Raw genomic sequence first — 14,178 nt, 5'->3', positions numbered from 1 at the left:
AATATAGGAATAACAAACATGAAGAAAAAAGGAGGTCCGGACAAAAATCAGAGAAAAGAACTCAAAACTCGGGGCAAAAAGGATTCTGCCGTATATTTAAACTCTATTAAAAAACAACAAAAGATAGCATTTGTGACAAAATAAATAAGTAAAAAGATAAGAAAAAGAAATCCTGGATACCAACTCACTCCAAAAGTTGAGAAAAAAATACCTAAAAGTAATATGAAACAAAATAATGTCACTGTAAACAGTGAAAGTACCCCTAAAAAAGTGTAACTACAAAATCAGATCTAAACTGTAACCTAGTAATCCTTAACCATCTAGAAGAAATTAAGAAATATATTTATTTCTTAGGGGTACCATAACTAAGTACTAGAAACAGGTGACTTAAAAAATACAAATTTAGTTTTACAGTTTTGAAGCCTAGAAGTAAAAAAAAACACAAGGTATCATAAGGGCCATCTTCCCTCTGAGGTCCCAAGGGGGGATACCTTCTGTGCCTTCTTCAGGTGCTCGTGTTTGCTGGCTATACTTTGCTTGAATGTGCGTGTCTCTGTCTCAGCCTTCACACTGCTTTTTCCGTTTGTGTCTTTGTATCTGTCTTCTGTCTTCAGAGAGTCTGTTCTCCTCTCTGTGTGTCTGTGTCAAAGTGTACCTCTCCTTATAAGGACATTGGTCATAAGATGACTGCCCGTTCTAATCCAGTGTGGCTTTTTTTAAATCTGGTTATTTCTTCAAAGATTCTATTCTCAATTAAGGAAGTATCCACAAGTAACAGAGGTTAGGATTTTAACATATCTTTAGGGTAGACACAATTCAAACCACAACAAGTGTATAAGTAATGAATATGTGAGGATAATTATATTAATCATAATTATAAAAATCAGAATAAGGTGGCATAATTCAGAAAAGAATTAGAAATAAAGGAAAATAAATTACTTTGGAAATCAAGACTAAATTAGAAGGAATATTGCATAGAATAACCACCACAGATTATACCTTCAGAGATAAACCAAGTAAAAACAAAAAAGAAAAACAAATAAAAAGAAAAGGAAATAAAAGTTTTTTAAGTTTTCAAAGTAAGTGACAAATACTACAGATAGGCAATGAACATCCAAGATATGATAAAATGTGTCCCTAAAAGTGAAAACAAAATCAGAGGAATAAAAGAAACTCTAAAAATTATATCTGAACTAAATGTCCCCTGAAATTTAAAAAAAAAAAAAAAAAGCCATAGCTTCCTGGAGAAATCATTATTTGTCAGTCAGAGACAGAAAATGTACAAGATGAGCCAGGGAAACTCTGTGATGCTAAATGTCAGGAAGCTTTCAAATGCTGCGAATGTCATGTCAAATGAAAACAGGATAAAACTCGAAGAGGCTTCACTGGCCAATGATAGACAATCAGAACTTCAATTCTGATAACTGCAATGAATTGAGAGCCATCAAATATATTTAATCTGATGAGTTCATAATAGTTGGTGAAATTGAGAATGCTACTGGTGGAAGTTATCAGGGTTACTGGTGGTGTTTCTGTATGGGTCTGCAGCAACCTCAATTCTTGCCTCCTCAGAAGAAAGAATTCAATTGAGGGGAATAAAGCAGAAAAAGAGGAGGAAGTTTCGCAGCAGGAGTGGAAGTTTATTTTAAAAGGCTTTAGAACAGAAAAGAAAGTATGCTTGGAAGAGACCCAAGCAGCCACGTGGAGGTCAAGTGCAGTGTTTAACCTTAACCTTAGGACTTTATAGGTTGGCCCCTTCCTGCACCTTGCACCCCTGTCCCATGATTCTTCCCTGAGGGTGGACTGCCCACATGAGCTGTGCCCTCCTTACCCTTGGGAAATGTGTATGTCGCTGTGTGTTTAGGAAATTGTGTGGATGCCCATCCGAGGCTTTATTTCTGTTTCCAGTGGAATGCCCTGGAAGGTCATACTCTGCCATTTTGTCTCTTAATGCGAATGCTTGGAAAGTTGCTTCTTGCTGGTGTCTACATCAATGAACACTTCAGTGCAGCAGGTACGGACCATCAAGAAATGTTCTCTCCCTGGTGCTGGCTGACAATTTACTGAACAGCAGAGTTCCCTAACGTCTTCACAGGACATGTGAATTGATCACTGCTGCTGCTCTAACCTCTTATGGAAGCAGGAACACACTGATGGACAGGTGCAGGAGCTCAGGGCACTGTGCTTTGGCCATACAGCAGCACCCAGGGGTGGGAGCCTGTGACTCCTGGAGCCAAAGTGGGCATGCATGACAGTGTGCTCTTTTATCCTTACTGTCCACAGATGGCTTAAGTGTTAACCAGCTCAGTGGACACTCTACCTTTTTGCAAGGGCAGAGAGCTAATGTGACCCAAGCTCTTGTTCAGCATTCTAGAAGAATCAGGTGACACACAGACTTGAAAGATGGTGAATGTGGAGTTTTATGGGATGGTGGAGGTGGCTCTCAGTGGGGTGGATAGGGTTAGGGTTAGGGTGTATAAGTTTACGTAATAAAATTATGTCTAGATCCTGCTAGAAACCTTTTTAGGCTCATATGACATATCATGTTACCTTAAAAATTAGGAAACACAAATCTATCTACCCATTTAAGCTTATATTCTGCCTCTTTTGGTCAGCATACCAGAAAGCTGGCTCACTAAGTCTGAAGATAATTAAAATATATTAAGATAAATTTTAGAATGCACAGGATGCTGGAATGAGATCCAGGAATTTGCGTTCACACATAACACGATGAACCTTTACCAATCATACTCAGTGAGTAATCTACCCATTATTTCTTATTTAATTGCCTACATCTTTTTTTTTTACTCCAAATAATAAGCACAAACTCTTTCAGAATCTCAGAGAAAAAATTGGGAAACTAAGCACAAGCTATAATTGCCCTAAGAATACACAATGATTTATAAAATTGAAAGTTCCTATTTCTTTTCTTCTTGAAGCCATACTGTACACTGTTTTAATGAGACACAACTGAAATTTAAAACAATTTCTTTTTTTGTTTGTTTTAAGTAAATTTGAGTTGTTTTTGGTTATTTGTAAGACATATCTCTATTTATTGGAATGTATTCTGCTCTTGTGTATAGATATGTGCTTTTAATTATGCTTGTTGTAAACATTTTAAGAATAATTTTATTCAAATTTATTTTACATTATTAAAGTTTTGAAAATTTGATTTTGGGATCTTTTGCTCTATTAGTGTTGCTTTTGATATAGACAAATGATCTTTTTAAATCAGTTATCTTACTAAACAATCAGATGAGAGATGGTGGTAGTATTCACTAAGATGATAATGCTGAAGATGGCAAAAAAGTGGTCAATCTGAGAGAAAAATCAAGATTTTGAGATGAATTAGAAATGAGAGTGAGGGAAAGTGAGGTAATAAGAAAAGGTCATAGATTTGTGGTGAAGTAAGTGGATAAATAACGGTGCCAATTTCTAAGGAAGAAAATACAAGAAGATAAGCAGATTGGGGGAATTGATAATGGTGGGAGAAATATTCAGTTGTTTCTTGACATATGGTTTGATTTGCATTCCAGTCATGCAAATTCAGGAGCTAACGTGATAGGTGGAAAACTAAATGGTCTAGGACAAAGCTTTGAGGAACCCAGATATTTTTGCTGCTGATAGAATGCAATAATGCAAAGAAGACAGTTTTAGCATCCAACGATACAGAAGGAAAACTAGGATAGGGTGGTCAAGGCATAGTGTTTCTTCAAGGAGGAGTTGTATCAATGGCAGTAAATAGGCCATGGGAGATAAGAGATCACAAGTGTCCATTTGGTTTAGTAACCAAGAAGTTCTTGGAAACTTTAAAGTTGTTTTGATGAACTGCTAAGTGTAATGCAAATAAGACTGTTTCTTGTCAATGAGAGGTGAGGCAATGAAAATAATGAGTAATGAGAAGTCTTTTAAAATGTTGGCTATGAAGAAGAGGGGAAAAATAATTATAATGGCAACTGGAGTGACATACTCTTCTAGACCTTATCAGGTAATGATAAGATATCTTCAAATAATATAGTGTTTATAGGTGTTTTAATCTAATATGTATTATGCTGTACTAATATGAATCAAATTAGTAGAGAATTTTAATGGTATTTAAACAAAAACAATTAGAGAATTGTGAATATCTTTTTCATATTGTATCTCTAGTTTTTAAATCAGTTACCTGCAGCAAAGTAGGCAAACAATAAATATTCATCTGAATGAATGAAGCTCAGCATATTGCTTATGGTTTAAAGCGTAGACAGAACATTTTAGAAGTTCCTTCCTTCAAGCAGCTTTGAATTATTTCTAATTAGAAATGATTTTATCACTATCTTACTTGCTTTTTAAAAGAAAGTTCCCAAATGATTTCTAAAACCAAAATGTAAATTATTAGCTAGCAAACTTTATTATTGTTATTCAAAAAGAGAAAATAATTTATAAAGTTGAACTTTGCCAAGTCTTTGCCATAATAAAATGTGTAATCATCAGTGCCAAAGCAATTTCTAAGGGTTTGGGGCTAAGTAACTAAATGAGTATTCATATAATTTGTAACATGGTTTAAAACATTCATAAATATATATATGTTCCAGCAAACTTGAACTGCACGAGTAAACAAAATGTTTCTTTTAAAAACTTATAAATATGTATAACCACATAAAATGTACAAATATGTGTAATATATAAAAACTGCTTAAATAATCCACAATATTTACTGGATAGCTCAGAATACCACCACAGTGGAATACTTTACTGATATTCCCATGCAACATGGTGACAGTTTGCAGGGTCACTGATGAACAAATCAAATATATTGAGGCTCAGGTAAGAAAACAAAATGGGCCCAAAAGATGTTAATGGTATACTAAAGAGAATTAATGAATCTGTAAGTTAACATACAAACATGTTTAGATCATCTTATAAAGGCATAAAAACAAAAGACCTAATGTAGTTCCCTACAGTGTAGCTCCCTTACATTATCTAGTTTTTATAGTTTTTTTATTTCGTTTGAGAAGGAGTCTCACTTTGTCCCTCAGACTTTAGTGCCATGGTGCAATCTCGGCTCACTGCAATCTCCACCTCCTGGGTTCAAGTGATTCTCCTTCCTTAGCCTCCTGAGTAACTGGTATTACAGGTGCACATCACCACACTCAGCTACTTTTTGTGTCCTTTTTTAAGTAAAGGCAGGGCTTCCCCACGTTGGCTAGGCTGGTCTCAAACTCCTGACCTCAGGTGATCTGCCCTCATTGGCCTCCCAAAGTGCTGAGATTACCGGTGTCTGCCACCATGTCTGGCCATATTATCCAGTTATAAAATGAATTTAAGAACTACTTGGGTTGACATGCATTATATTACCTTGTTCATTTTCAGCAAAATAAATGTAATAATAGAAACAATAATAATAATTCCGAGTGCTTCAAATCAAAGTTAATATAGATATCTATGTTCAGAGCAATACGTACATTTAAATTAAGAAATATATCAGAAATGACATTTTTGAAAAATACTACTTTAAAGAAAAATTAGGCTGTCGGGCCTCCGTGGGCGGGGCCGCTGGCTGGGCGGGGCCGCTGGCTGAACTGAGCGGAGGCGCCGCCGGGCGGAGGGTCCACGCGGGCTCAGCTTTCCCGGTCGGCAGTGGTGACGGTAGCCCAGCCTGACGGGGAGCCGTTGGTTTTCCGAGTTGCTGTCTTCCAGGCTCCGTCAGTGGTCGGCATGGCACGTGGAAATCAACGAGAACTTGCCCGCCAGAAAAATATGAAGAAAACCCAGGAAATTAGCAAGGGAAAAAGAAAAGAGGATAGCTTGACTACCTCTCAGAGAAAGCAGAGGGACTCTGAGATCATGCAACAAAAGCAGAAGGCAGCTAATGAGAAGAAGTCTATGCAGACAAGAGAAAAATGATGACTGGCTATTTGGAAAACCGGGGGTGCTACTGCCAACTGGGTGTATCATAAGCTGTAAGATCAAGACTTTGTAGAGTGGACAGTCATTAAATATGTTTTATCCTTTAAAAACTATTTTGAACTTTACCTTTCAGTTTGACTTAGTGCAATGTTTTAGAAGCAGTCTTCAAAGAATAAAACTCTACATGCATGTGGCGTATTGGTGAACATGATTTTTATTAGTTAACATTCATATATAATTTATTAGGTAATATGATCAGATAATAGGATCTCTCATATAATAAAGATTCTTTGTCATCGGCTTTGTTAATGTAGTTTTTTTTCCCCCTCAGTTTCTAAGGATAAGCATAAAGTAGATCTTTAAAGTAAACTTTATTGTATAATAGAGGTTAAGAATCATTTGTATAATTTTGCTTTGAAATCAACTTACAGGGCCAGGCGCAGTGACTCACGCCTGTAATCCCACTACTTTGGGAGGCCAAGGCAGGCAGATCACCTAAGATCAACAGTTTGAGACCAGCCTGGCCAACATAATGAAAGCCCACCTGTACTAAAAATAAAAAAATTAAAAATTAAAAAAAATTGGGCCGGGCGCAGTGGCTCANTCGGCAAAAAAAAAAAAAAAAGAAAAATTAGTAGCACTTTTGCTTGTAAATTTTAGCCAGAAATTAAACTATATTTTGGATTATGCTTAAGCACCATTTTGCCCCCCTACTTCTCAGGATTCTTCAAATATAATTCATCAGTTAGTTAATAGTGGGCCAATAGATCTCTTCCTGGCATGTGATTGCTAAAGATTCTGAAAGTCTAGACATTAGAAATTTGAGGAGTCCTTTACTCAATTCAAGTATTATTATTAGAAAATTATCCTTTGCATGACTATCTTTCTGAAGTCTGAAAGATAGTTTTGAATGGTGCAACTGTTTACAACATGGCAATTTGCCCCCAAGGATCATTCAAATTTTTAAAATAGTAAAGACTTGCATAACATTGACTAAAATAAGAAAACCATATTGTGTGCTATGAGGTAATGAAAGAAAGATTAATTCTGAGCAGTAAATGCCCTATGAATGAGTTAAAAGTATCAAACAAATAATATATGTCAGAAACTAGGCATTGGGTGTTATTATCATTCCATTAAGTCTTATCTGCTGAAAGTGATTTATATATTTTCTGGTTAACTAGATTAGTAATACAGTTATATATATAATATATATATATTTATATTCAACTATATAGTTGAAGATACAGTTATGTATCAATATGCATATATATAAACATTTAATACTTTGTGAAATTTACAGACAAAATATCTCAAAAATATTTTATTAACCCATAAAGATTTTATAGTGAGAAACAATATTAAATGGTGTATATTGCTTATAAAATGTATTTTACTACATGTTGGGTTTCCTGTCTTCACATATTGTTAATAACATAAAAGCTGAACTTAACCAAACACAGTAAAGGTTACCCTTTTTAGTTAGGTTTACATATTACATAAAATTTACTCGGGCTAATTGGCATGAAAAATGAATGTAATGAGGTTATGTATTATAAAATAGTTCATCACTACTGTATAGATCTCTTCTGACAAAAGCTTAGTTTATGATTTCATTTTATATTAAGAAAATGGGTTTGGTGACAGAAGTAGATTTAATCAAAGTATAATTGGATGTCACCAAAATCTTATCACTTCTGGTGTATAAGGGGAAAGAAGATCACCAAAGGGGGAGAAGCAATGCCTGGTCGTGTCCATTAGAAGTAGACCATTGATGACCTCTCTTTTCTGACCCTTCTGAAGCTTAAGTGTCCAGATCTCCTCTGATCTCAAAATTTAAAAGGAGTGGAAGAGACATTCCCAACAGAGATCAAAGGAATGAGTGTGAATAAATTCGGAGTGTATCTAACTAGAAATGTGCTTGTAGATTTTGTTATAGCTTGTTTCACTATCTCAATTTATTTTCTTTCTTCTTTCTTTAATACTTTAAGTTCTGGGATACATGCGCAGAACATGCAGGTTTGTTACATAGGTACACAAGTGCCATGGTGGTTTGCTGCACTTATCAACTCATCATCTACATTAGGTATTTCTCCTAATGCTATCCCTCCTGTTGCCCCACACTCTCCAACAGACCCTGGTGTGTGATGTTCCCCTCCCTGTGTCCATGTGTTTTCATTGTTCAACTTCCATTTATGAGTGAGAATATGAGGTGTTTGGTTTTCTGGTCCTGTGTTAGTTTGCTGAGAATGATGGTTTCCAGCTTCATCCATGTCCCTGCAAAGGACATGAACTCATTTTTTATGGCTACATAGTATTCCATGGTATATATGTACCACTTTTTCTTTATCCAGTCTATCATTGATGAGCATTTGGGCTGATTCCAAGTTTGCTATTGTGAATAGTGCTGAAATAAACATACATATGCATGTGTCTTTATAGTAGAATGATTTATAATTCTTTGGGCATATGCCCAGTAAAGGGATTGCTGGGTCAAATGGTATTTCTCATTCTAAATCTTTGAGGAATTGCTACACTGTCTTCGACAACAGTAGAGCTAATTTACACTCTCACAAACAGTGGAAACGCATTTCTATTTCTCCACATCCTCTCTGGCATCTGTTGTTTTCTGACTTTTTAATGATTGCTTTTCTAACTGGTATGAGATGATGTCTCAATGTGGTTTTAATTTGCATTTCTCTAATGACTGGTTATGATGAGCTTTTTTTCATATGTTTGTTGGCTGCATAAATGTCTTCTTTTGAGAAGTGTCTGTTCATATCCTTCACCCACTTTTTGATGGGGTTGTTTGTTTTTGTCTTGTAAATTTGTTTAAATTCTTTATAGATTCTGGATATTAGCCGTTTGTCAGATGGATAGATTGCAAAAATTTTCTCCCATTCTGTAGTTTGCCTTTTCACTCTGATGATAGTTTCTTTTGCTGTGCAGAAACTCTTTAGTCTAAAATCTATTTTGGCTTTTGTTGCAATTGCTTTTGATGTTTTAGTCATGAAATCATTGCCCATGCCTATGTCCTAAATAGTATTGTCTAGGTTTTCATCCAGGGTTTTTATGGTTTTAGGTCTTACATTTAAGTCTTTAATTTGTTTTGAGTTAATTTTTGTATAAGGTGTAAGGAAGGAGTCCAGTTTCAGCTTTCTGCATATGGCTAGACAGTTTTCCCAACACCATTTATTAAATAGGGAGTCCTTTCCCCATTGCTTGTCTTTGTCAGGTTTTTCAAAGATCAAACGTTTTTAAACGCCTCTTTTCTGTTCCATTGGCCTCTATCTCTGTTTTGGTACCAATACCATGGTGTTTTGGTTACTGTAGCCTGCAGTATAGTTTGAAGTCAGGTAGTATGATGCCCCAGCTTTGTTCTTTTTGCTTAGGATTGTCTTGGCCCTGTGGGTTCTTTTTTGGTTCCATATGAGATTTAAAGTAGTTTTTCTTGTTATGTGAAGAAAGTCAGTGGTAGTTTAATGGGAATAGCATTGAATCTATAAATTACTTTGGGCTACTATGGCCATTTTCATGATATTGATTCTTCCTATCCATGAACATGGAATATTTTTCCATTTGTTTGTATCCTGTCTTATTTCCTTGAGTAGTGGCTTGTAGTTTTCATTGAAGTGATCCTTCATATCCTTTTAAAGTTGTATTTCTAGGTATTTTATTATCTTTGTAGCAATTGTGAATGAGAGTTCATTCATGTTTAGACTCCCACATAATAATAGAGGGAGACTTTAACACCCCACCTCAATATTAGATCAATGAGACAGAAAATTAACAAGGATGTTCAGGACTTGCACTCAGCTCTGAGCCAGGTGGACCTAATAGACATTTGCAGAACTCTCCAACCCAAATCAACAGAATATATATTCTTCTCAGCACCACATCACACTTATTCTAAAATTGACCATATAATTGGAAGTAAAACACTCCTCAGCAAATACAAAAGAACAGAAATCATAACTGTCTCTCAGACCACAATGCAATCAAATTAGAACTCACTCAAAACTGCACAATTGTATGGAAACTGAACAACCTTCTTCTGAATGACTACTGGGAAAATAATGAAATTAAGGCAGAAATAAGTAAGTTCTTTGAAACCAATGAGAACAAAGACACAATGTACCAGAATCTCTGGGGCACAGCAAAAGCAGTGTTTAGAGGGAAATTTATAGCACTAAATGCCCACAGGAGAAAGGGAAAGATCTAAAATTGACACCCTAACATCACAGTTAAAAGAACTAGAGAAGCAAGAACAAACAAATTCAAAAACTAGCAGAAGAGAAGAAATAACTAAGATCAGAGAAGAACTGAAGGAGACAGAGACATGAAAAAACCCCTTCAAAAGATCAGTGAATTCAGGAGCTGGTTTTTGAAAATATTCACAAAATAGATAGACTACTAGCTAGTGTAATGAAGAAAAGGGTGAAGAATCAAATAGACACAATAAAAATGATAAAGGGGATATCACCACTGATCTCACAGAAACACAAACTACCATCAGAGAATACCATAAACAACTTTATGCAAATAAATTAGAAAATCTAGAAGAAATAGATAAATTCCTGGACACAGACACTATCCCAAGACTAAACCAGGAAGGAGTTGAATCCCTGAATAGACTAATAATAAGTTCTGAAATTGAGGCAGCAATTAATAGCCTACCAAACAAAAAAAAGCCCAAGACCAGTCAGATTCACAGCCAAATTCTACAAGAATTACAAAGAGAAGCTGGTACCATTCCTTCTGAAACTATTCTAAAAAATAGAAAAAGAGGAACTCCTCCGTAACTAATTTTATAAGGCTAGCATCATCCTGATACCAAAATCTGGCAGACACACACACACAGAAAACAAAATTTCAGGCCATTATCCATGATGAACATCTATGTGAATATCCTCAATAAAATACTGGCAAACCAAATCCAGCAGCATATCAAAGAACTTATCCACCACAATCAAGCTGGCTTCATTCCTGGGATGCAAGGCTGGTTCAACATACACAAATCAATAAATGTAATCCATCACATAGACAGAACCAATGACAAAAACCACATGATTACCTCAATAGATGCAGAAAAGGCCTTGGATAAAAGTCAACACCGCTTCATGCTAAAAACACCCAATACACTAGTTATTGCTGGAATGTATCTCAAAATAATAAGAGCTATTTATGAAAACTCACAGCCAATATCATACGGAATGGGCAAAAGCTGGAAGCATTCCCTTTGAAACCGGCACAAGACAAGGATGCCCTCTCTCACCACTCCTATTCAACATAGTATTGGACGTTCTTGCCAGGGAAATCAGGCAAGAGAAAGAAATAAAGGATATTCAAACAGGAAGAGAGGAAGTTAAATTGTCTCTATTTGGAGATGACATGAGTATATATTTAGAAAAACCCCATCCTCTCAGCCCAAAAACTCCTTAAGCTGATAAGAAACTTCAGCAAAGTCTCAGGATAAAAAATCAATGTGCAAAAACCACAAGCATTCCTATACATCAATTTATTTTCAATAATTACTCCCACATTTGCTTTAAGTTTCCAGGTCCTTCTCTGTTAACACCATTTATGGTTATGTTGATTGTTTTAATCATTACATTTCACAAAGCAGTGTTCATCACTGAAATTTTATGCATAACCACAACTCACCCCTTAACTACTCTATTTCATATTTCTCTTAATAACTCATCTTATCTCCTGCTATCCAGAAGGTCAAGAACTTCTTGGTATTTAGAGGTGTCTTAACTCTTTAGGGTCACTAGAAATAAGCAATTTATTAAATGGATTCCGAGTACTTGCTATGAGTTAATGCAGTTTCAAAGAAGAGATTTGTTGCTATCTCACTCAAAGGATCAGGTCAAATAGGCTTTCTCCCTTCCATTTTCTACAATTGCTAAAGATACAATTTGGGCTCCATTTTAAACTAAATCCTTGGATAGGGAGGCATCTGACTCTGTCCAATCCAGCTTGTGATGCATTTAGTGTTTATGTTTCATGAAGCACAGGGTTATGGCAGCCTCTCCTCAGGGTTAAGCTCTCAAGCTGGGAGAACGCTTTCTCTATCAGAGACCTGAGACTTTAAACTCTTTCTCCACTCAGAGATACCTCATTCTCAATATTACAGCATTTATAAGAGGATGCAGAAGTTATTTTCACGCTTAAGAACTCTCAGTCAGACAAAGAGGCTAGTCGAAGGTCATTCTTTTTGCATCACTCTTTGAATTTTACGTGGCTTAAATGGTAAGAAATGTATCTCCCTCCTCTTATGTTTTCATACTTTAATAGATTTCAGGGTTTTTCTTAGTGACAGATAAGTAGCAATATCAGCACTAAGGAAAGATCAAATTTCTATGCAATTATAAAGGCCATAGTAACCACAATATGCATTTTTCTTTATTTATAAATGTCTAATTCATTTATATTGGTTACATTTACTTTCTTTTCACAGGTATTTTTGTGTGATTAACACTTTTTATGGGTTTGTCCATTAATTAAATTATGTGGCCTCAATTATTTTGTTCCATACTGCAGGTACTACCACAAGATAACAATTTAATTTCTTGTCTGAGTAGCTTGTATTAGAGCAGGAGAGTTACTCCAATTTAGCATCACAGGAGTGAACAAGTGCAGGGACTGGGGTCCAACAGAGAAACAAAGCAGAGGTGTGTTAACTATTATCAGGACAAGCAAAGGAATTATTAGCAGTTTCACAAATGGGTTCTTATGCCAAAATCCTGTAGGGATCTCTGAGTCAGATTGGAAAAAAATCATGATGTCTTGCATCTCAGTTGTCAGCCCTACAGTAATAAATTTTACCAAGTGAGATTTCTTTTCCTCCTGCACCAGTCTTCCACACAGCTGAACCCAAAATTCAGAGGAAAATAACAGTAGGCGTACAGGACAACATGAAGTAGGAAGAAAAATGGGGACTATTACAGGAATAGCTTTAGGAACAGTTCAACTATGCCCAACTTCATGTTATCAACCTCAGGGGCTGCCTGCTGGAGTCAGCTGCTTTCCTCTGCACATGCATTCGCCCTCCACCTGAGCCAGGTGTTCTTAATTACCAGTTCATCCAGGCAGGCCATGCTGGGATTGCTTCATGTATTCACAGATACTATGTTGAAACCTCTGAGTTGTGGCCAAAAAAAAAAAAAAAGTCAAGCAAACACATAAAATCTTGTTTCGCTTATGAAGGTGGTTTCTTGTTATAGAGACAGGGTATCTGCCCTCCTTATTCAATAATTTCTTCTTCGTTCCTGCCTGTGTCCTATGTTCTAGACTGCATGACAGACCCAGGAGAGTGAGAAAAGGGGCTGTAGTGATGACAGAGATAGTTTGAAGTTTCAGTACCCACATGATTGACTAACTATAATGATAAGTGATATGGATTGGGTGTTTTCCTACCCAGATCTCATGCCGAATTGTAATCCCCAATGTTGGAGGAAGAGCCCGGTGGAAGGTGGTTGGATCATGGGGGCAGACTTCTCCCTTGCTGTTCTCATGTTAGTGAGTAATTTCTCATGAGATTGGTTGTTTTAAAATGTGTAGCACCTCCCCCTTCATGCTCTCTTCCTTTTCCTCTGGTCCTGTAATACATGCCTGCTTCCCCTTCACCTTCTGCCATGATTGTAAGCTTCCCGAGGCCTCCCCAGCCATGCTTCCTGTACAGCCTGCAGAACTGTGAGTCAATTAAACCTCTTTTCTTTGTAAATTACCCAGTCTCAGGTAGTTCTTTAAAGCAATGCAGGAATAGACTAATAGAATAATTATGACGGTGAATCCTTCATAGTGGTAACCCTGTGCTGTGTGCTTTGCTTGATTTATCTCAATTAATCCTCACAACACTAAGTAGGTTCAATTATTTCCCCATTTACATGGATGAGGAAATATAAAGCACAGAGACCTTGAATGTTCAAAAAGTATTTCCTAGGTATGGATGAATACATTCAGCCATGATGAATATATATTGGGTACCTTGATGTAGTCCCAGTCCTCATGGAAATTGTGTCTTATTACATAGCAAAGAAGGGCAGGAGGGAGGAAGGGAGTGAACATGAAGTTCTAGAGGTAGATGCGGGACTCAAAGGAGAGCAGGCACCATTGCCCTAGGCAGATTGAATCGTGGAATCAATTGCAGTATGAAGAAGCAAGACCTAGAGTTGGGGAAGTCAGAAGGGAAAAAAGTCATTTTTAAAAGCATGAGATAGATGAGCTCTGATTCTCTTGTAAGGATGTTTGATCTCGGACCCTTTTTATAATACTTTCTGCCTG

At 36.4% G+C, this 14,178-nt stretch overlaps 1 protein-coding gene across 1 annotated transcript; it reads left to right on the top strand.

Moving 5' to 3' along the window:
- Positions 1-5,514: 5,514 nt before the first annotated feature.
- LOC108306203 (small EDRK-rich factor 1) lies at positions 5,515-6,190 on the top strand. The gene has a single exon (XM_017531042.2). The coding sequence runs from the start codon at positions 5,698-5,700 to the stop codon at positions 5,884-5,886; it is 189 nt and encodes a 62-aa protein (XP_017386531.1). The 5' UTR covers positions 5,515-5,697; the 3' UTR covers positions 5,887-6,190.
- The last annotated feature ends 7,988 nt before the right edge of the window (positions 6,191-14,178 follow it).

This window comes from Cebus imitator, unplaced genomic scaffold (assembly GCF_001604975.1).
Source record: "Cebus imitator isolate Cc_AM_T3 unplaced genomic scaffold, Cebus_imitator-1.0 Scaffold3, whole genome shotgun sequence".
NCBI lineage: Eukaryota > Metazoa > Chordata > Mammalia > Primates > Cebidae > Cebus > Cebus imitator.
Note: the sequence above shows the minus strand (reverse complement) of the source record. Positions and strands in the feature narration are given on the sequence as shown.

Bases quoted from the DNA above. Each gene is read 5' to 3' on its own strand.
- LOC108306203 (XM_017531042.2), top strand. From the start codon at position 5,698: ATGGCACGTGGAAATCAACGAGAACTTGCCCGCCAGAAAAATATGAAG.